The sequence below is a fragment of the Hyperolius riggenbachi genome, chromosome 9 (assembly GCF_040937935.1).
Source record: "Hyperolius riggenbachi isolate aHypRig1 chromosome 9, aHypRig1.pri, whole genome shotgun sequence".
Lineage (NCBI taxonomy): Eukaryota > Metazoa > Chordata > Amphibia > Anura > Hyperoliidae > Hyperolius > Hyperolius riggenbachi.
Window position 1 is genome coordinate 74,012,351 of NC_090654.1, and position 24,355 is coordinate 74,036,705.

At 44.3% G+C, this 24,355-nt stretch overlaps 1 protein-coding gene across 1 annotated transcript in view; it reads left to right on the forward strand.

Annotated features, from left to right (window-relative positions):
* Positions 1-3,582: 3,582 nt before the first annotated feature.
* Positions 3,583-24,355, forward strand: part of UROC1 (urocanate hydratase 1) — a 77,488-nt gene continuing 56,715 nt past the window's right edge. The window contains exons 1-6 of the mRNA XM_068253073.1: positions 3,583-3,749; positions 13,277-13,407; positions 17,806-17,899; positions 20,256-20,315; positions 22,378-22,506; positions 22,579-22,640. Of these exons, the coding sequence (XP_068109174.1) occupies positions 3,624-3,749; positions 13,277-13,407; positions 17,806-17,899; positions 20,256-20,315; positions 22,378-22,506; positions 22,579-22,640 (602 nt within the window). The 5' untranslated portion in view covers positions 3,583-3,623. The remainder of the gene's footprint in view (positions 3,750-13,276; positions 13,408-17,805; positions 17,900-20,255; positions 20,316-22,377; positions 22,507-22,578; positions 22,641-24,355) is intronic.

Below are 24,355 nucleotides of genomic sequence, written 5' to 3' on the forward strand. Positions count from 1 at the left end.
ACACGGAGAGAACATACAAACTCTTTTGCAGATAGTGCCCTGGCTGGGATTCGAACCAGGGACCCAGCGCTGCAAGGCAAGAGAGCTAACCACTACGCCACCGTGCTGCCCTACATGAACTGACCATTTGCGTGTAAACAGCATTGTTAGAATGATCCATCGTTCAAACCTTCCTGTCAAACCTATGCGGTAGATTGATGCCTCGGTTTGCAAAAGATTTTTATCTGACGTGTGTACCCACCTTAAGGCAACTCCCAAACGTGTTCACTATTTGTGCGCCACCTTAGACTACCTTCGCGATATGCCCATTGCTTTTGCGGTGAACGGGAAAATATAATTGCATTACATTGCGATGTATTTATATTTCTATGGGGGCTTTTACGCGGGTACTCTTGCGATGTGGTATGATGATTTGCAACAGAATAATGTGCGGCATGCATTGCGTTACCGGGAGGCACGTGCTAGAATAAAGTCTATGGATAGTAGGCTATGAGGCGACTTTACATCACTGTTGCTATCTTATTTTCCAGGATGTGCCATGCAATGTATATAGTGTGAAAGTAGCCTAAATCCAGATTCATAGTGAGCAACATCAGGACAGCAGGAATGCAAAAGAACGTGAAATCGACGCTGCATACAGTGAAGCATACCGTCTAAGTAAAGTATACTTCACTCTCACTGTTAACGTGTGCGTTTTGCGGTAACACACTACATGTAGTGAATTATGATGCTGCACTCTGTTAGGCCCCATTAACACTAGAGCGTTTTGCCGCGATTTCGGCAAAATGCTCAAACGCTAGAGCTTTTTAAAAGCGCTAGCATAATGAAACCCTATGGGCCTGTTCTTACTTGGGCGATTTGCGCTAATCGCCGCAAATCGCCCAAAAATGGGCAAAAACGCCAAACGCAAGTGCGTAGCCTGCACCATTTTCAGGCGATTTCCAGGCGATCGCGTTTCAGTGCTATAGAAGCGCAAAACGCGATCCCTCCAAAATCACCGCAGTGTTCAATGATTTTTACATGTGAAACCGTGGAAAATTCACTCCTGCAAAACGCAAGCAAAAATTGCCGGCGTTTTGAAAACGCAGATGTGAATAGAGCCTTAGGGCTGATTCACACTACAAGAGCTTTTTAAACGCTAGAGATTTTAAAAGTTCTTGCTAATGCAATACTATCGGGGATTTTTACAAAATCACATCGCTCCAGTGTGAACACACACACACAGGATAACATTAGCAGGAGCTTTTAATATCACAAAGCTCTTAAAAAAGCTCTTGTAGTGTGAACAAGCCCTTATACTGCACCAGCCACACTGTGAACATTGCATAGGTGGTGCATTGAATGCGGCTGCACAGCAACACACATTTGTGAACCTATGTGCAGTGAGTTGACATGCAGAATTATTCTGCAAGGTAACTGAGCACTGTGAACATAGCCTGAGCATAACCTGAGGGCCCTTTTACACTGGCGCAGTGCAGTGCGGCATTTTGCCGCAGCCTAACGCTAGTGCAATGAAAGTCTATGGGGTAGTTCACATGGCATGCGGAGGGGTGAGCTGAAGTTCCCTATCTAACGCAAGCGCATGCCTACGTTACTGTGCGGCTCCTGCAGCGGACCAGAAGTCATGCAAGTCTACAGCGACACACGTGTTTTTAAACAGACCGCCACATTTTTCTGCTTCACGCATGTGCGGAAGCATATTTTAGCAATACCCTTCTGCGCACGTCATCGATTTGCCGCTTACTTCCTGCTTGGCCTGCCGCCAGAAGAGGGTTACTGCGCACTAACGTGGGAAACTCCGAAGGCCTGTTTTGGCGGTGCGGCCCCGGGCAGCATTGTACCGCTAACGACAATATGCAGTGTGAAACCGGCCTCAGGCTAGGTTCACAATGGTGCGTTGTATAATAATGAGTGTGAACTGCAATGGAGACTGGACATACACGTTAGGCTGTAGACACACTATGAGCGCTCTCTGAGCATCAGCACTTTTTGAGTGTTTTTTAAAAATGCTCCCATTGACTTGCATTAAAAATTACAGAGATCGCAATTTTTTTTTCAAAAATCGCAATCGCGCCACTTTTACTACGATTTTACAGCATTTATGGGAGCATTTTAAAAAAAATGCTTAGAAAGCTCTGATGGTCAGAGAAGTACTCAGAAAGCATTCATAGGGCTTGATTCACCAAGACAAATTGCATGCCTTCTCAGAGATAACACGCCATATCATAGTTAACACGCCTTATCAGAGTATCATAGAGAGCACTACGAACCCGCAGGGGCTCAGGGCAGGAAGAGTGGAGCTCTCGTCATTGCCAATCAGCAGACATAAGTTCGTAGCACTCGCTATGATACTTTGATAAGGCGTATTATCTCTGATAAGGTGTGTTAACTTTGATAATGCATGCTATTTGTCTTAAGGTGCGTTCACACGCCATACCTTCGCCAACGATGGGTCCGCCAGACCCTCCCGCTGTCGGCAGATTGATAAGGTTGTTTCTGAACGATCGCCTTTAGTGAATCAAGCCCATAGGGCTCTATTCTCAAAGAGCCAAATTTTACCGCTATATTCCCGCCAGCGGTAAACTCCGCATTTTTTCCACATTCACTAATATTTTCCGCATGCGGAGAAAAAAGATGCGGAAACAGCTATTATTCATGCGGGAATGATGCGGTAAAAAGGTCGCATGAAAAAGTGTTTAAAAAAAAAAAGTTAAAGTCCAGCAAGCACAGCCCTTAAGCCTCCACACTTCATTAAAGTCAATGGGATGCGGAATATATCACCTACTACTTGTAGGTGATAAAAAATCGGTAATTAACGACGAAATGATGCGCCTGAACATTTTTGAGAATTATCTTTTATTGCGGAAAATACCGACTTTTGCGGAAAGGTTTCCGCATGAATCCTGCACTTTTACCACACTTTTTCCGCATGCGGAAAAAACATGCGGAACACTTTGAGAATTCCAACTTGACGGTATTTTGGGTGCAAACTTCCCGCATGTACTTTACCGCATGCGGGAAGTCTTTGAGAATAGAGCCCATAGTGTATCTACAGTCTAAAGTGTACCTAAGACGAATAAAAAAAATGTATACCGGTACATACGTGGGGCTTCCTCCAGGTCCCTTCAGACTGATTGCTCCCTCCCCATCTTCCCTCAATCCTCCACTAGGCGGCCCGGTAAATCCGCCAGTCGGCTCCAGTCAGCGCAGGCGCAGTCCGGTCGTGTGTGCTCCCCATTGCACTGTCGTGGCCAGGAGTGTTCTGAATGAACAGATCGTTTTCACGTGTACAACATCATTAGATGGATTCCTCTTCAAACCTTCCTGACAAACCTAAGCGGCAGATGGATTACTCGGTTTGTAAACATTTTTATCTGATGTGTGTACCCAGCTTTACAATGTTTTCTCTTTTTACCTCAAACCAGGAGGTCATCTTAGCTGACTGGCCCTTTAAATACAGAATGTTTATGTCTGTCCCACAGTAGGCCAGGTAACACATTAATTTGGGAGGGTGGACTGACCAATGGGAATGCGGGTTGAGAGTGGGTGTTCCTCTTTTACCTGATAGACACTCAGGGTCACACTTGTGTGTTCAGCTGACCTGTCTGTTTCCAGCCTCCATCATGATCAGTGTGCAAGAGCTCTGTGCTGGTCTACCCCTCCACCCGCTGCCTCCACACCGGGGCAGAGATGATAGCGTGCCCCATGCCCCCGTCCGGAGAACCCCCCTGTCTAAGCAGGAGGAAAAGGTAGGAGGAAAACACAAATATACATTTTTAATAGCGTTATGGGATGATTGATGAAATGCAAAATTTCTTGCATATTTCATAAAGTTTGTTACCCAGCCAGTCACAATCTTTGTCTACTATATTTGATTGGTTAAAGTCTAATCTAAGTTATGTTTCCAAGAACTGTTGATAGGCAGTGAAATGCCTCTCAAACTCTCTCAACTGCTCACTGCTGCCCTGTAACTGCTTCTTGCTGCATGATAACTGCTTACTTCTGCTTGATAACTGCTTGCTGAGCACACAGCTCAACAGTTTGTGGAAAGGAGGCCTAAAGGTGAGAAGGATATGGAAACTGCCATATTTATTTCCTTCTTAACAATGCCAATTGCCTGGCAGCCCCGTTGATCTTCTGGTATAAGTAGTTTCTAAGTCATACCCAAGCATATGGCTAGTCCAGTAAAACCTGAGTCAGAGTACCTGATCTGCTGCATGCTTGTTCAGTGTCTATGGCTAAACATATTAGAGAAAGAGAATCAGCAGGACATACAGGCAATGTGCATTGTTTAAAAGGAATGTCAGCCTCTATATCACTCTCACCTTGGGTTTCCTTTAAAGGGAAGGTTCAATCAAAATTAAAAAATGAGTTTCACTTACCTGGGGCTTCTACCAGCCCCATGCAGCCATCCTGTGCCCTCGTAGTCACTCACTGCTGCTCCAGTCCCCTGCTGGCAGCTTGCCGACCTTGGAGGTCGGTGGCACGCATTGTGTACATTTTTACGCATTCCCGCTAGTGCAGGAACATTAACACATACATTTTTACGCATTACTGATTCAATGCGTACATTTTTACGCATTGAACCAGTAACGCGTAAAAATGTTTGTGTTAATGTTCCTGCACTAGCAGGAATGCGTAAAAATGTACGCAAAGCGTCCCGCCGACCTCCGAGGTCGGAAAGCTGCTAGCGGGGGACTGGAGCAGCAGTGAGTGACTACGAGGGCACAGGATGGCTGCATGGGGCTGGTAGAAGCCCCAGGTGAGGGCCCATTTCCACTATTGCGAATTCGCATGCGTTTTTCGCATGCAAATTCGCATAGCAATACAAGTGAATGGGACTGTTTCCACTTGTCAGGATTCCTTTGCGTTTTTCTGTGCAGAAAAAATTCGCATGACAGAGCCATCAGAATTCGCATATCGCATACCGCTATGCGAATCGCATACAATGTATTTAATAGGAAAATCGCTTGAGGTTTGGGTCTGGAAAAGCACACCAGCACTGCCATGGTTAAATTCGCATACATCGTCATCCATGCGAATTTCGCATGAAAATGCGCATAGACCCGCATGCGAAATTCGCATCCACATGCGAATTTTTACCGCAGCGATTCGCACCGCACAAGTGGAAATGCAGCTTGAGTGAAACTCATTTTTTAATTTTGCTTGGACATTCCCTTTAAGACTTGGAAGATTAGGTGTCCATACATCTAGAGTGTAAGTGTTTGGCAGGGTCCTCCCTTCCCTAGTGTATTCTACATGATCATGTGCTCCTTTCCTATGACAGCCTCGTACTGGTATCCAGAGCTGGGACAAGGTCCTCCAGCACCCAAGGCTGAGACACCAAAGTGCACCCCTCCATCCCTCCCACCCCAGCCGTCACACACTGATTGCTACTAGACTAAGAGGCGCTCCAGAGCCCCCAACACCATAATCACTAGTTATCTGGCTTGCAGTCACTGCTATGTATCCCCTATTCTTATTTATTTCTGCTTAATACACAATTAGGAATGACATCTGAATGAATTGTGCGCCCCCTCCTACACTGCGCCCTGAGGCTGGAGCCTCTCCAGCCTATGCCTCGGCCCGGCCCTGCTGGTATCTGGGCCTACCTAATCAGCTCATAATCACATGATCATGTATTTTGTACTTTTTTGCCTTGTATAGCTTTGTCCTAAGTTGTATAACCCTTTTATGTCTGTCATTGTATGTATTTATTGTCCAGGGTTGCATAATATGTTGGTGCGTTGTTGTTGTTATTATTATCCATCTAAAAAATGGTGCACTGTTCTGCCGATTAAATGTATCATTAAACGCAATTTACTGTTTTAATGTAAATACATTAAAACGGTAAATAGTGGTTTATGATACATTTATTGTGGAACGGGGCACCCTTAAAAAAAGCAGGGGACTAGTATAGGCAGCGGGGGTTAGGGGGGAGAGAGGCAGCGGGACACTGGATGGAATAGGTATCGGGGGGAGGATGTGTGCAATATGTATACATTACCTTGTCCGGCCGGCGATCGCTCCTTCACTTCCTAGTTTGTTTGCTGTAGTCCTGCAGTCAGCCTATCACCATGCGGGGACTGAAACCACATGGTGATTGGCCGGCTACAGCAAACTAATGGAAGAAGTGCAGGAGCGGAGGGAAGGCGCAATTGGCGGCTGGGACAAGGTAATGTATGCATATTACACACACCCTCCCCGGATGCCTATTCCCTCCAGTGTCCCGCTGCCTCTCTCCTCACCGACCCCCTCTGGCCTGTGCATTTTTTTAAAAAGATTTATAACGCTATTTAGCGTTATAAGTGTAAGACACACTGCCTGCGTCTTTTTTTAACACTTATAACGCTAATTAGCGTTATAATGTAAGTCTATGCGGCGCCATTTTCGTTCCCCTGGTGCCGTGTGCCATTTTTAACTGTATTATTAGTATTATGTTGGCAGATCATCCAAGAGACGGATCTCTATCTGATCAGAGAAAAATCTGATGGCTGCCCATAAACATGCAGGCCGATTCCTAATCGATTTCAGCATGAAATCTCTTGGGAATCGTCCTCCTGACTCCGCTGCTTTGCCCCAAAATGTTGAAGGACCACTGAAGTAATAAGAATTTGGAAGCATCCATATTTATTTTTTAAACTATACCAGTTGTCTGACAGCCCAGTTGATCTATTTGGCTGCAGTAGTGTTTGACTCACACTATAGACCAGCATGCAACTAATCTTGTCAGATCTGACAATCTGCTGTGTGCTTGTTCAGGGGCTATGGCTGAAAGTATTAGAGGCAGAGGATCAGCAGGACAGCCAGGCAACTGGTATTGCTTAAAAGAAAATAAATATGGCAGCCTCCATAGCCCTCTCACTTCAATTGCCCTTTAATGTACCCATACACTGTATTCTCATGTGCTGCAGCTGTGGCGACTCCTGGCCTCATCCGCTGTTTTCCCTGAGCGCCACAATCACATGCAGCCACCATGTGGTGGTGTGTACACCATGTGGTGCATGTGTGATGTCACACATGCACCTGGTTGTGCTCAGGGGAAGCAGCGGAAGAGCCAGACCAGGGGTAGTCACAACAGCTGCAGCAAGTGAGAATATAATGCATGTAGGGCCGGAGCTACCATAGGAAAAAATGGGCAATTGCCCCAGAGCCTGTAGGGGGCAGAGCCGGTTCAAGTAACAATTGGGCCCTAGGGCAAAATTAGCCTGGGGGCCCCCAACAGACACCCCCTGACCAAAAAGTGCCATTAGAGGCCCTTTTTTGCAGCCAAGTTTCCCTCCTAGGCCCCTGAGCTGGCTGCTGACCCTCCCAACTTAACAGACTCTGCAGAATCCATGGAGAGCAACATTTAAGATGGGGGAGGGACACCTTGGGGGCCCCTACAGGCTCTGGGGCAACTGCCTATTTTTTCCTATGGTAGCTCCGGCCCTGGTAGGGGGGCCCCCAAGGTGTCCCTCCCCATCTTAACTGTTGTTCCCCAGGGACTCTGCAGAGTCTGTTAAAGTGAACCTCCAGACTAAAAATCGACTCAGCAGCACTGAAAAGGCTTGGTGTTTCTTTAACAGTTTCACAGCATCAGAGCTTTGTTTCTCTTATCCAAGCCTCATTTTTAGCTGCACAGAAGAAAACTGCCCGGGCTTTTTTCCCCTGATGCTGTGCAAAGCATGATGGGATTTCTGGTGTTGTTGTTCTCATTCTGCTGTTTTGGTGCAATTTTTTTTTTTTACATTTTGAATTTGACATTTGAAGCCTAAGGTGTGCAGCTGGGAGGGGTTATCAGGACACAGGACAGTTGGAACTGTGTCTCCTGCTCCTTGTCACCTCCTTTCAACCAAAAAGATGGCTGCCCCCATGACAAAGATGGCAGCCCCCATGAATCACAAACATTTGCCTGTTCTTTTAAAACAGGGTGGGTAAAAAATTATATTACCCATCTATTCTAATTAACATAACTACTGTAACTTAATGACAGTATGTTTATTTAGGCTGAAGTTCCCCTTTAAGTTGGGAGGTGATTGGGGGAGGGTCAGCAGTCAGCTCGGGCCCAGGAGGGAAATTTGGCTGCAACAAAGGGCCTCTAATGACGCTTTTTGGTAAGGGGTGTCTGTTTCATGAGGTTTTTTTTTTTTTTTTTTTTTTTTTTTTTTTAAATTTAATAAAGGGTAATCTTTTTGCCAGTGATTGTGTAGCAATCTGCGATTTGTGTGTGTGTACGTGTACAACACAGCACCCAAGTGATTTCTCCCCACCAACAGAGCTTTCTGTTGCTGGGGACTTATCGTTCCCCATGTTTGCTTTTGTTTATACAAATATATTTTTTTTATTTTAAAAAGTGTTTCTTTAAATATTTTCCCTCCCTCCCCACAGCCGTCCAATCATGGCGATCGGTTGTCATAGACTTCTCCGCCCCCCAAAGAACAGGAGCAGTTAAAACACTAGCAATCGCTCTGTATAGCGATTTATGAGTGATTACACCAGCGTTTATATAATTTGCATTGCAGAAATGCTAACGCTCAAAAATTCTGCGTTTGCGATTTTGGTAATCGCAATCGCTCCAGTGGAATTTGGCCCATCCATTAACATTAGCTGAGCTTTAGGGAAATCACTAGCGTTTGGAAAACCTCTCTAAACGCTCAAAAATGCCACGCGTGCACCCCATGTCGCTCTCCTGCACTTGGGAGTTCTCTGCACCTGTGCTGCACAGAACACTCCCAGGGATGGGAATGCGGCCAGGCTGGGCAGACGTGCACAACTGGCCAGGTTACCGGGGTGATAACGAGTGAACCGAAAGGATGGCAAGAGAGAACCCACGCACTTCATGGGGCTGGAGGAAGCCTCAGGCAAGTATAAATGTACACATTAGTGCCATCTCTGAATCTGATACACGTTAACTGGAAAGGTTAATGATTGATTTATCAGATTCTAATCTAAGTAGACCTGTGCAAAGTTCCCCTTCATCTCCAGCCAGTTACTGTGATTTCAGTGTAAATAAACTCAAAACTTCTAAAAAAAAATAAAAATTTCCCACATTTTGTCATATTACTGCCGCAAACCTGAATCAATTTTATTGAAATTTCACATGAAAGATCAATACAAAGTGGTGTACATGTGAGAAGTGGAACAAAAAACATACATGATTCCAAACATTAAAAAAAAAAATTAAAATAACTGCGAAGTGGGGTGTGCGTAATTATTCAGTCCCCTTTGGTCTGAATGCAGTCAGTTGCCCATAGACATTGCCTGATGAGTGCTAATGACTAAAGAGTGCACCTGTGTGTAATCTAATGTCAGTACAAATACAGCTGCTCTGTGACAGCCTCAGAGGTTGTCTAAGAGAATATTGGGAGCAACAACACCCTTAAGTCCAAAGAACACACCAGACAGGTCAGGGATTAAGTTATTGAGAAATTTGAAAGCAGGCTTGGGCTACAAAAAAGATTTCCAAAGCCTTGAACATCCCACGGAGCACTGTTCAAGCGATCATTCAGAAATGGAAGGAGTATGGCACAACTGTAAACCTACCAAGACAAGGCCGTCCACCTAAACTCACAGGCCGAACAAGGAGAGCGCTGATCAGAAATGCAGTCCAGAGGCCCATGGTGACTCTGGACGAGCTGCAGAGATCTACAGCTTAGGTGGGGGAATCTGTCCATAGGACAACTATTAGTCGTGCACTGCACAAAGTTGGCCTTTATGGAAGAGTGGCAAGAAGAAAGCCATTGTTAACAGAAAAGCATAAGAAATCATGTTTGCAGTTAGCCACAAGCCATGTGGGGGACACAGCAAACATGTGGAAGAAGGTGCTCTGGTCAGTTGAGACCAAAATGGAACTTTCTGGCCAAAATGTAAAATGCTATGTGTGGCGGAAAACTAACACCGCACATCACTCTGAACACATCATCCCAACTGTCAAATATGGTGGTGGCAGCATCATGCTAGGGGGGTACATCTCTTCAGCAGGGACAGGGAAGCTGGTCAGTTGATGGGAAGCTGGATGGAGCCAAATTACAGGGGAATCTTAGAAGAAAACCTCTTGGAGTCTGCAAAAGACTTGAGACTGGGGCGGAGGTTCACCTTCCAACAGGGCAACAATGGAATAGTTTAAAACAATACATATCCATGTGTTAGAATGGCCCAGTCAAAGTCCAGATCTAAATCCAATTGAGAATCTGTGGCAAGATCTGAAAACTGCTGTTCACAAATGCTGTCCATCTAATCTGACTGAGCTGGAGCGGTTTTGCAAAGAAGAATGGGCAAGCATTTCTGTCTCTAGATGTGCAAAGCTGGTAGAGACATACCCTAAAAGACTGGCAGCTGTAATTGCAGCAAAAGGTGGTTCTACAAAGTATTGACTCGGGGCTGAATAATTATGCACACCCCACTTTGCTATTTTTTTTTTTTTTTTTAATTAAATGTTTGGAATCATGTATGATTTCCGTTCCACTCTTCACGTGTACACCCCTTTGTATTGGTCTTTCACAAGGAATTCCAATACAATTGATTTATGCTTGTGGCAGTAATATGACAAAATGTGGAAAACTTCAAGGGGGGGGTGAATACTTTTGCAAACCACTGTACCTATTGAGGTTGACAAGGTTTTGTCTGTAGTTCATTCCCCTTTAAGGTCCCTGTTTACCCATAAATAAGACTAACCTCTTAAAAGGGGACACATAAAGGGATCACTTCTACATATTCTAGTATGTCAACATGACTAGACCCATTGGTCAAGGTGTGTGGTTTTTTTTTTTTTTTTGTTTGTTTGTTTTTTTCTTGGGTAATTTTGTTTCACATCTCCCAGGTTAACTGGGACGTCTCGTTACTAAACTTAAAGCCTGGTACACACATACAATTTTGATTGGCAAATGTTACTACATGTAGTATGAGGGCTATATTGAATACTATGAACAGATTGTGTAGTTAACTCTCGTACAACATGCGAGTGGTAAAATCAACTAATCAGTGGCCAATCAAAATTGGAAGTGTGTACCAGGCTTAAAGGGGAACTGAAGAGAGAGGTATATGGAGGCTGCCATGTTTGTTTCCGTTAAGCAATACCAGTTGCCTGGCAGCCCTGCTGATCCTCTGCCTCTAATGCTATTAGCCATAGCCCCTAAACAAGCATGCAGCAGATCAGGTGTTTCAGACTTTAAAGTCAGATCTGACAAGACTAGCTGCATGCTTGTTTCTGGTGTTATTCAGATACTACTGCAGAGAAATAGACCAGCAGGGCTGCTAGGCAACTGGTATTGATTAAAGGGAAATATGGCAGCCATCTATATACCTCTTACTTCAGTTTCCCTTTAAGCCTTGTACACACTTATGGCTCATTCACACTTGAGCGTTTTGCCGCCGATTTCGGCAAAACGCTCAAACACACTAGCACTTTTGAAAGTGGTAGTGTAAAAAAAAAAAAAAAAAACCCTATGGGCCCGTTCTTACTTGGGCGATTTGCGGTAATCGCTGCAAATCGACCAAAAATGAGAAACGCAAACACGTAGCCTGCACCATTTTCAGGCGCTGTCCCGGCGATCACGTTTCAGTGCTATAGAAGCGCTAGATACGATCGCGGAGAAATCGCAGAATAATCACTCCCGGCATTTTGCGCTTCTAAGTGTGAATGGGCCCTTAGGGCTCGTTTCCACTATCGCGAATCTGCATGCGTCCAACGCATGCAGATCCGCACATGTAATGCAAGTGGATGGGCCTGTTTCCACTGTAGCGTTGTTGAGGTGCGTTTTTTCAGCGTGAAAAAAACGCACAAAAGAGCCAACGATTTCGCCTGCGTCGGGAATCCGTGCGAATCGCCGCTAATGTATTTAATAGTAAAAACGCATGCGTTTGTTACATGCGTTTTTACCCGCGATTTCGCGTGCGATTTCGCACCTTTTTCAATTTTATTTAGCCCTGGCAGTGTCATGGTTAATTTCGCATGGCACCCTGCCATGCGAAATCGCATGCGAAATCGCGGGTAAAAACGCATGCGGAAACGCATCCGCATGCGTTTTTACAAGCGTCGGAATGCGGCCGAAATCGCGTCGCAACAGTGGGAACGAGCCCTAAGGGTGTCAGGAAGTGAATTAAAAAAAAAAAAAGCTACTCAATAAATCACTCAGTGCTTGTGATAGCGCTCTGGCAACTTATAATGTGAACTAGGCCTTAAAGTGTACCTAAGATGGGCATTTAAAAGATTTTATATGTATATTGTATATATTTCCCCGGTGCTTCATCTCTGCTCATGGGGCTGGAGGAAGCCCTGGGTAAGTATAAAATCTTTTTAAAGCGGACCTGAACTCAAAACTTTCTCTCTGCTCTAAAAGATGTGCAACAGCATAATAACCTTCATAGAAAAACAGTTCTTTGTTACAGCTGATCCAAATACTTAAATAAATCTCCAGTGTTCTACTTCCTGCTTTCATGGAAGCAGACATATTCACATCCTGTGCTTTCAAAAAAGCTTATCTGCCATGGCGGTCGACTCAGGGGACAGATCAAATTACAAAAAGTCTAAACTCTCTAAATACATGCAGGGTGCATTTTTCTTTTTTTTCCTTCTGCCCTGTGCAAGAGTTCAGCTCCACTTTAAATAGCCCATCTCAGGTTTACTTTAAGACTTTCTATGCAAGTGAAGACCAAATGCCACATAGACTCCATGTTTAAAGGACATCCGAGGCGGAAAAAAAAAAATGAGAAACAATTGTATCTGTCCTCCTACTTCTAAAAATGACTTGTAAAGTTATCACACAGTTTTATTTTATATGTAAATCAACTTTTTAAGCTTTTACTGTTTCATTGCCTTTTCTCAATGACACATTAATTGAAGTATGCCAGGGCTAAAATATATGAACTATTGACCCTTTTTGTCTCTTTCCTCCTCTTAGAAGCCATTTACTGCCACAAAAGTGTTTTATGGCTGCAATTTCTTATCAGTGAGGGTTATGCTAGAGTCCGACCTGATCCCAACCCGGACAGGAACTGCCACTTACATACTTGATTTTTACCTCTTTCAGGCAGAGAAAGGGGAAAAAAAGGAACACATGACTAGTTATTTGTGTACTAGGCACTGTACATACCCATGTCTATCTCATTATGTCACCTCGTGAGTCCTTTAAGGTGTGCTCATGACACCTCCTGACATTAATTATCTTGCAGCTCTCATCCAGTGGTTCATTAGTCTCAGCCAGTGTTTGTATCTTGTATACACATTACAAGGAGTAATGGCAAATATGTTTATTTCAGTTGTCTTGTCACTTTCATTTACTTTGTGTTCCATTAGCTTGCACTGGAGAATGCCTTGCGCTATTTCCCCCCGGAACATCATGGCACGCTGGCTCCAGAGTTTGCGGATGAGCTGCTGCAGTACGGTCACATCTACATGTACCGCTTCATTCCAAAAATAAACATGAGGTAACTTCCTTTTTGTGTTTTCAGAATGACTGAAACTAGGTTTATTCACAGGACTCACCAACTCTGCACATAAATGGGGTCTTCTCTCCACGTTCCTAGCCAGTGCAGAACAGGAACCAACGACCCACAACAGTACAGATAATCTTTATGCAGTACACAAGTAGAACAGTGACCTCCGCATGCCAGATGTATTAACACAGTGTACAGTCTTCATGCACTGCACACAAATAATTGAGTATAGGTCATTTTGTGTGCTGCAATACAAAAGGACAGGACAATGTACAGGTACTAAAGAGAAAAAATGTGGAGACTCATGGTACCCCTTACAGGTTTAGGGGGTGGCGGGTGTCACGGACGAACCGTGAAGAAACGCAATCAATTTTCTGATTGTTTTAATTCAGATTGCATGTGTAGGGGCTATTCCAGCAAGATAACAGATTATATTCAGGAAGCAATGTGGCATCTGTTCTGGGAAATGGCTACCCCCACACCCCAGCAAGTGAGAACCTGTGGAACCACACTGGCCATATTTAAAATGAATATTGTATGATTTTTGACTTTTTTTTTTAAGATATACTGTACTTATGATGGGTATGAAATTGTCTGATCGCTAGTAATGTAGTGGTGGTCATTTTCATCCCTCTTGTACGGGGCTGGGGTTAGCCACCTCCCCGTTATCTCACTTCTCAGTAATACCAGACATGGATTGTGAAGGCCATTTTGTTAATGTGATCCATATTCTTTGGGGATTGTGAATTTGTGTGCAATGAACGTGGTTTGCGATATAGCAGGTGCAGAGCCTCACTCCACCCCTTAGAGCAGATGTGTATAAAAGGAACAGAGCATTTTCAGCAAACAGTCCTCACTATTCTTGAAACCTCACTTAAGCTGGAGCCAGCTAGAAGCCCGTGCAGCTGGCCTCCATTTTGACTGAACTTTTGAAACCAAGAAACCCTCCTCCTTCCTTTTTTTTTTTTTTTTTTTGGGGGGGGGGGGGGGGGGGGGGATATTTTCCACACAAGACATACTTCTTCCAAAACTTTAACTATTCATTTTCTTTGTTTTTACCTTTTATTTAATCTGGGCTACTTTCTCTGTAATTGTTACTTCTAATACATTTCTGTATAGATTAGTTATTTTGATTTTACAATAAGACTTGAGGTCATTTTCTCAGCTACATACCTGCTTTACACACCACAGAAAATCCTAGCCTTTCTGAAAATTCGCTACTTGAAGTATTGTATTGTTTCAGCCAGACTAGCGTGTTTTTAACAATTTCATTTGCAGGTTTAGAGTAGTCAGCGCAGGTCCTCTGTACTTCTACAGAGGTGGTGGCAGCCTTGTACCTGAAATATTGTGTAGTAAAGTGTTTATCTTGCTTGCATGCTCCCTCTGTCTGCTGCCCAATTCCAACGGTTTCAGCACATCGCTTTGCATGCATGAGGATGGACGGTCTGTTGGTTGGAAAAAATTGGAAGGCATTGAACGGTCCCGCCACTAGGGGGTGTGTGATGGGGTTTTAACCTGTAACCTGAATGTATTTTATCTGACTGCGATATGGAGTTAGGAAGGTTGTTCTTACTGGTAGGTAAGCTGGTTTATACCAACAAAAAACAAGATTGTAATTGGGGTTTACAATAGTCATTGGCCAGTGAAATGCTAATAACAACAAGTTAGTGTAATTAATATGCAGTATAGAATTGCCTACTGAATTTGATGGTTCGAATTCCAAACTGGATAAAATTTACATCAATTCAAAATGAATTGCATTTTATAAATGTTGGCTCAGGTCCTTTTTTTTTTTTTTTTTTTATTTTTTTTTTTTTATGGGCTTTGGCCAGTATGTTTGCTGTTGACGAGATGTAAGAACCCACCTGTTAGGGCCCGTTTCCACTAGTGCGGTGCGGAATCGCCGCATATCACTGTTGACAAAATCGCATGCGGGTGCGATTCCGCATGCGTTCTTTGCCACGATTTCGCATAGGCAGGGTATATGCGATTTTTTTTTTTTTTTTTTTTTTTTAACCATGTCACTGCCTGTGTCAATTTACATTACTTTCAATGCGAAATCGCGGGAGAAAACTCATGCAAAAAACGCATGCGATTTCCCTATTAAATACATTACCTGCGAATCGCCTGCATTCCACACGCAGGCGAATTCTGCAGGGTCTACCGTGCAGAAAAATCCTGCACATAAAAATGCAAATGAAAACTGACAAGTGGAAACAGTCCCATCCACTTGTATTGCCTATGCGAATCCGCATGCGTTGTCTGCATGCGAATTTGCGCTAGTGGAAACGGGCCCTTAGTGGGTGCAGGCCTCCTTTTTGAGGAGAGACAGTCAATGAGATGCAAATGTATGCCCCTTGAAGAGAGGTCAATCGAAATACATTTTGCCAGGATTCAATCGGTGCATCTTGAAGCTTGCATGAGTTTGTGTATAGAATTTGCATCAACTCAAAATTAGGCCTGGCGCACACCGAGCGGATTTTGAAGCGATCCGCAAACCGCTTCCACCTTGGAAAACGGTTGGCTAATGTATATCAGTGGGATTGTTGCTCATTTGTAATTTTTTTTTTTTGCAAACCGCAAACGTGGGTCCTGCAGCACTTTTGCGGTTTGTATAGAAAAAACTCAAACCGCTCTGGAAAACGCTAGATCAGAGAGGCTTTCCAGGCATTTTTGTTACAGAAGCTGTTCAGTAACAATGTGTGTAATCTGCTACACAAAAACGCTCCCAAAACCGCTAGGCATGTTTAGAAAACCTCTCTAAACATGCCTAGAATCGCTCTGAAATCTGCTTCAAAAACCTCTAGCGTTTTGCAGATCTGCTAGAGGTTTTTGGTGTGCTCTGGGCCTTATTTGTACCTCATTGACCACCCCCTCTTCTGAATTATAACACAATGGTCAGCTTTGCTGAATGGTTAGCATTAGAGTTGCAGTTACATACACTTGCTCATTGCTCACAGTTATAGTGTTTCAGATTCGAAATGCTGTCATCTACATGAGGTGGGGAATGGAGAGCTGCATCATTGCAGTGACAAACCATGGACTGAGATGGCACAGTTGCTAATTCGCTACTCTCAAAGCAACTCTGAACCCTACTGACACCTAATTTTGTAGCCCTTACAAAATTTAGCCTAGGCTCAGCTGATAACACTGAATCTGCTCAATTCTTTTAAACCTGGTACACACCTTCAATTTTTATTGGCCAATTTTAGCACCACCTTGCAGTATGTGGGGGGCGGGAGGTAACAGATTGTAAGTAAACTCTCATACTACATGGAGATGGTAAAATTGGTCAGTGAATGGCCAATCAAAAATGGATGTGTACCAGGCTTAAGGCTTCTTGCACACCAAGACGTTGCATTAGGTGCCACGTTAAGGTCGCATGACGTGCACCTAACACAATGTATGGTGTGGTGCTGCAAGAGCCGACAGTAGAGTGAGCCGCGTTAGGCGGCTCGATTCCTACAATGTCTCCCAGAGTGGCGCTGATTGGCCAGCGGGACCACGTGATGCGGAGCGAGACACTCCGCATCACGTGGTCCCGCCGGCCAATCAGCGCCCGCCAGTGCAGTGAATATTAAGTAGCCATGTGCGCGGCTACTGTAGCTGGCTCTCCCCGCCTCCTCTCCGCCCCCCACTGCGCATGTGCAAACAGTCTAACGTGGCTATAGCCGCTCCAACGCCGTAGCATGCTGCACTTTGCGCAGAACGTGCAGCGTTACATGTAACGCAACGTGGGCTGTGTGAACAGCCCACTTGTGTTACATTGCTGTGCGTTGGGGGAGCGTTACAGGCGCACTAACGTGCGCCTGTAACGTCTTGGTGTGTAAGCAGCCTAAAGCCTGGTAGGCCTTTTCAATAATGATTGGCCAATCGCTGACCAATGTTATCAGCTCCCATGTAGCTTACCTACACAAACTGCTTAAAGTATTTACAATCTGTTGACTCTCTCATACTACATGGAGGTGGTAAAATTGGCCAATAAAAATTAAAGTTGTGTACCAGGCTTTAGGGTTCATATATTCATCCAATTTTTACCATCTGCATGTGAGGTAGGATAACATTTATTTTGAATGCTATGATCATATTATGTAGGTAGCTCAACTACTACATGTAGGTAGGACAATAGAGAGTGTGTATGCACCCTAATGCACAACATTCTGTAATATGATGGAGTGTTTTATTTATAGGCGCCCCCCCACCCCCCCAGTCATGGTGATGTAGCGACCCTACCTGATCGGGCAGCCATGTCTGTTTTTAACAAGCTTAGTACTACCAAATCTGTGCTTAGAAATATGGATAACTCCTATCCTGGAAGTTAGGTTACCTGTGCCTCTGTTTTGGCTTAATTTTGAAAACCAGCTCATCATGTATTACAATGATCCTTAGGGCCTTCCACATCCTGGCGTATCCATGTAAGACACTGAAGGCTGCAGCCATCATGCACATGATCATGAACAACCTGGATCCAGCTGTGGCCCAGGTAAGTGTTCACTTTAATATGTATATGTATATATCTATAGTATGTGTGTTCGTTGATGGTGTAGTGAATGATTGTTCTTCCCATCAGAATTATCTGATCACTTAAATGATTTTTCGCTAGAAATTGGATCGTTAGTGGCCACCTTCAGGCTGTAGACACACTGAGTGCTTTCTGAGAGCTTTTCTGACCCACAGCTCTTTCTAACTTTTTTTTTTTTATTTTTTTTTATCTAAAAGCCCTTTTAGGGCCCTTTTCCACTAGCGGCGATTGCGATGCTGAATCGCAAACCGCTAGTGATTTTCAGATCTCTACAGTTTGCTTTTTAACATAGGAATCAGGATAGGTCATTTTCACTACCGCCATTCGTTTTTTACTTGCGTTCGTGCCGCGGAGCGATTATTGCCATGATTTTGCTATGCATAGCAAAATCGCAAACGCCGGGGAAATGTAACTTTGCTGAATCGCTAGTGTTCAGCGTGAACGATAGCGATTGCTAGTGGAAAAGGGCCTTACTAAAAATGCTATGTAAAAACCGAAGTTTGTCTTCTTAAAACAAAAGGTATTAGCGATTTATTCAGGTTGGACTAATGCTTGAGGTGTCCACTGGCCCACAATGCACCACCGCTGAATATGCAAAACATTGTTTTGTCGCCCCTGTAAACACATCTCCAGAACCGCTGGAATGGGGGGGAGGGACACACACACCACACACACACCACACACACACCACACACACACCACACACACACCACACACACACCACACACACACCACACACACACCACACACACACCACACACACACCACACACACACCACACACACACCACACACACACCACACACACACCACACACACACCACACACACACACACCACACACACACCACACACACACCACACACACACCACACACACACCACACACACACACCACACACACACCACACACACACCACACACACACCACACACACACCACACACACACCACACACACACCACACACACACCACACACACACCACACACACACCACACACACACCACACACACACCACACACACACCACACACACAACACACACACAACACACCACACACACACACAACACACCACACACACACCACACCACACATATACACACCACACACATATACACATATACACATATACACATATACACATATACACATATACACATATACACATATACACATATACACATATACACATATACACATATACACATATACACATATACACATATACACATATACACATATACACATATACACATATACACATATACACATATACACATATACACATATACACATATACACACACATATATATACACACACACACATTCTCAGAGCCAGCGATCTGCTCTCTTGCCTCTGAGTACAGTGCAGCCAGCTCTGTGCCACTCATTCTTAGGCTGGGTTCACAGTGGTCAGTTGCATAACACACATTATATGTGTGAACTGCAATGGAGACTGACAATAAACTTTAATACAAAACGTGCATGCAGAGAGCTAGAATAACTCAATCAGTTACAGCACAGTACTTTGAACAGGCCCATAGTTTTGTACGGGCAGTTAGGTGACAGAGAGCACTTTGAACAAGGCCTCAAGCTTAGTACTAGGTCAGTAGCTTCCCAACTCTCCCTTCTTTGGAGAACAGGCCATCTTTGGCAACCAAATCCCATCTTTTTCGGCTGTCCATGTCCATCAGGACATCCATACAGAGCTGTGTAACTATGGATTTTTCAACTGATAAGTTAGACTCTCTAAACTTTATTCTCATTTGCAAGATCTATATTTATTTTTTCAAATGTTAATATGAAGAAAAACTGATGGAATAGACCAGATTGGTTTGTTTATAAACAGAGGTGTATCTAGAGGGGTGCAGGCGTGGCTTGTGCCATGGGCACCATGCCTGCTCCTGTGCTGCGCCGCCATGCCTGCCTCAGGACTTCAGATCAGATTAATTCTATTATCTGGAGAAATGGATTGTCCAAAACCTAAAGTGGTCCTTTAAAGTTTGTCTCTTTCCTGTATTCAAATATTGGGAGGTATGTAGGTCTTCTAGCCTCACTATACTGGTATGTGGTCTGGGAATCAGAAAATGACTGACTGCATCAGAGGCATTTAGCAATCCTATCTTGGTGAAATGAAATTCCAAATTGATACAGGATTATGCAAGTTGTTACAGCTCATTGACCATCCCTAGTTACCATGGTCGATGTGGATGTGCATGAAAATAAATGTCTTGGAGTTCAAAAGTCTAACTTGATTTGAAAATGGAGTTGGTGAATTCTGCGTGATCTTGTTGCTCATTGTTTGTTTTTATGACAGTTTCCGCAGGAACTTGTTACATACGGAGGGAATGGACAAGTGTTCAGCAACTGGGCCCAGGTATGTGGCGCGACTATCACTTACTTTATACTGATGATACGATACGGAGTTTAACCGACTCTTCTGAACTGAGAATGCAATGAGACAACATTGTAATATTATTATTTTGTTTTTTTTCTTACGGCATGAACTATTAGTTCCTTAAATTGGTTGAAGTCATGTGTAAATGTTATACTTCTAACTGGTACTTATAACCACCCTTCTAACCCCTCAGGTCCCCCTATTGGCCCTCAGTGTGGGAATGCCTCAAGGACCAATAAGAAGGCTCTTAGACACAATGCACTTTAACCTTCACCAGATTTCATCACTCTATACCTCTGGAACTGAGTGTTTGACTTGTAGCTTTCACTAGAAATATTTACACACTCGGAGGATCTTTGAGGCAGGGAACACACTAAAGCAGAAACTCCAGCGTTGCGGAAAACGCACATAATGCAAGTCAATGGGCTGCATGTAAAAACACATACTTGCGTTTTTCAATGTGCGGTTTTAAAAACGCTGGTTTTGTTGCATATTTTTCAAAAACGCACGTAATGAAAGTCAATGGTGACGCAGAGGTATTGCGGTTTAGAGCGTTTTGCATGCATTTTTGAGAGGTTTGTGTTTTTTTTTTGTTTTTTTTTTTTTTTTTTTTTGTTCCCTGTCCGTTCGTATTTCCGCTTTCTATTCACTACCTAGGGATGTGCATAAAACGCATATGTGTTTTGTATAGGCGAACTGCAAACTCATTAAAGCACAATAAAAAGTATGTGCAGGGGAAAAAACGCAAATGCATGGAAAACTCACAAACTCATATGCATCAAAACACTAAGTTTCCCACACTGCCAAGTGTGCACCCAGCCTGAAAGATTTTAAGGGCTCTTTCATACGGGCAGCTGAAACTGTCGGCTGCTCTCTTGCACCAGCCAGTAGACAGGTGCCCCCCCCCCCCCTTTAAATATCAGCTGTACTTTTTTTAAAGGACAACTTAAGTGAGAAGAATATGGAGGCTGCCATATTTCCTTTTTTAACACCAGTTACTTGGCAACACAGCTGGTCTATTTGGCTGCAATAGTGTCTGAATAACACCACAAGCAAGCAGCTAATCTTGTCAGATCTGACTAATGTCAGAAACACCTGATCTGATGCATGCTTGTTGAAGGTCTATGGCTAAAAGTATGAGACAGAGGATCAGCAGGGCAACCAGGCAACTGGTATTACTTAAAAGGAAACCTGAGACGAAGGAATAAAAAAAAAAAAAAAAAAACCTACCTTGAGCTTCCTCCAACCCCCTTTAAGCTGACTCGTCACTCGCCGTCCTCCTCTGCAGCCTCCGCAATCCGGCATGGTAACTGCGAGAGTCGAGGGCTTGAAGGGCATGCGTGGCCTTGCCAGTTGTGCTTCCCACATCGCGCTCCCGTTGTCGGGAGAGTTCTGTGCCTGCACAGAATGCTCCCAGCCACGGGAGCGAGACAGGCAAAGCACGCTTGTCCGTACTGGCCCGACTTACCAATTTAATGGGCCAGATTGCGGAGGCTGCAGGCATGGGAGGACGACGAGCGAGCGATCAGGTTGAAGGGGGGCTGGAGGAAGCCCCAGGTATGTATAAAACTTTTTTTCATTTGCCTCAGCTACACTTTAAAAGGAAATATGGCACCGCCCATATCCCTTTCACTTTAGTTGTCCTTTAAATATAAAGGCTGAAAACCTTGAATTGAAGGAGACTTTAGCGATGGCATCACCACCGCTGCTCCACTAATGGCAGTAGGAGTGCGTTGCCATGTGTTACTCGCTGCTGTGCAAGGGACATCTAGTGGCTGAAAAAAAAAATACACTAAAATACACTTTTTTTTGTTTTGTTTTGTTTTGGTTTTTTGTTTGTTTTCTGATTCCCAATGACCTAGGGAAGAAAAACTAAAAATTGGGAATTTGCAAGAAGATCACAGCGACAAGTTTGCTCTGTGATAGATTATGATTTTCAGATTGAACCGTGGCGAGTGGAAGAGGCCCATTGGTGTGCGGGGTTTTGCTTTGATGTCTGCACTGCTTTGGTGACTTCTTCTCCTCTCCCTATCCTCTGTAGTTCTGGCTGGTGATGCATTACCTGTCTGAGATGACAGAAGACCAGACGCTGGTGATGTACAGTGGACATCCTCTTGGCCTCTTTCCCAGCCACCCTGGAGCTCCTCGAATGGTCATCACCAATGGCATGGTGAGACTGGCCTAGATATACCTTAACCTGGCTTGTCTGAAGCTTGTTCACATGGCTTTTACTTCTCTTTAGGTAATTCCAAACTATTCCTCAAGAAATCAATATGATCGGTTGTTTGCGATGGGAGTGACAATGTAAGTATGCAGAACTTCCTGTTATATCGCTGTTTGCCCTTCTTCTTACTTGTGGACTTTGTAATATTTCATTACAGTACCTCTAATCTTATGATCAATGTGACACTATGCAGGATACCCAATTTTACATTATTTATCATGGTTTCAGCATCAAAACTTGATATCCTAACTGAAAGATGTATGTATGGATTGAGGGATGCTTTTGCGTTAGAAGTGGTGGATTTTGTCGAGGGTTCTGTGGCAGGAATCGGGGGCACTTTTAGGCAGCACAGGCCATTGCCTGGAGTGCCATTGGTCTTGGGGGTGCATGTTGCTGGATTAAGCCCTGCCACTGAATGAAACGCCCCACAACTAAGCCCTGCCCCATGGGTGTGCTATTACTTGCTTTAGCTGCATCTGCTTAGCGTAAGTTTTTTTAGGCAGATGAGTATCCCTCTGTGCATCCTTTAATGGCAGGCGAGCAGCTGCCAACTTTAGCGGTTAATGGCAAAGCCCCCTTGCATGCTAGAAACACCAAATTTGCTGGGTACGTGAAGGGGGACAGTGTGCACAAGAGGGGAAAAAAAACTAAATATAGCAGAGCTGTGTCTCCCTCCACGGCTTTTCGCTCTCCTCACTGCACATATACCCCTTAGCTACACTGGCACTCTGAGAGGTGCTATGGGTGCTCCATGGTGCCAGTGTAGGTGGGGGCGATAGCTGGAGTGTGCGAGGAGGAGAGCGGAAAGCCTTTTATACTCATTTCTCCTGGAAAGGGGGTTGGCATCTGAGGGTCCCCTTCATAAAGGTTATCCCAGATGCCAATATGAACCCACCAGGGAGTCGTCGCCCCCACCTTGTCCTGGGTCACCGGAGGTGGGGAAGAGCCCCACTGGACAAGGGCTCGAAGGGGGAGGCTTAGCTTGGCGCCCCCCCATACCATGAAACATGCGGGCTGGTATAGCTCAAGGTGCGAAGCCCCACTCGGCTGGCCTCTGCTTTCTGGCTGGGGAACAAGGGGTTAAAGAGGCTTGGGAGGGAAAACCCCACTTTTTGTTTTTCCCACACTCTAAACATTAAAAAAAAAATAGGTAAAGTTGGCAGGGATCTTTATACAGCCATATTGCGGTTGTATAGAGATCCCTGGCCAAAGCGTTGCGGCTCCGGAGGGTTTTGCACGGGATCAGTACGCACTGCTCTTTCTCTTGATGCATGTAAATTTACACTACCGTTAGGTTTGCTACATTATCTGTCATTTACCACATTTAAATGTATACATTTTTTCCTATGAAACTTTAAAATCGCTTTTTCTCAAACTATAAGGTCTTTTTGCATATATCCTTCAAATTTGGTGTTTCTAGCATATAAGGGGGCTTTGCTATTAACCATTAAAGGATACCCGAAGTGACATGAGATTCACATGGGTATGTCCGGTACCTAGCACAAAAATTACTATGCTGTGTTCCTTTTTTTTCTTTCTCTGCCTAAAAGGGTAAATATCAGGTATGTAAGTGACTCAGTCCTGAGTCAGGGCTGGTGCACACCGAGCGGCTTTTTGGGCGTTTTCAGATCCGCTTGCGGCTGCGGATCTGCTTGGTCAATGTATCTCAATGGGGTGGTGCACACCAGAACGGGAGGCGTTTTGCAGAAACGCATACTCCCGGGGTGAGGCTTTTTTTTTTTTTTTTTGGATTGTGGATGCGTTTCTGCCTCAATCCTAAGTATAGGAAAAACGC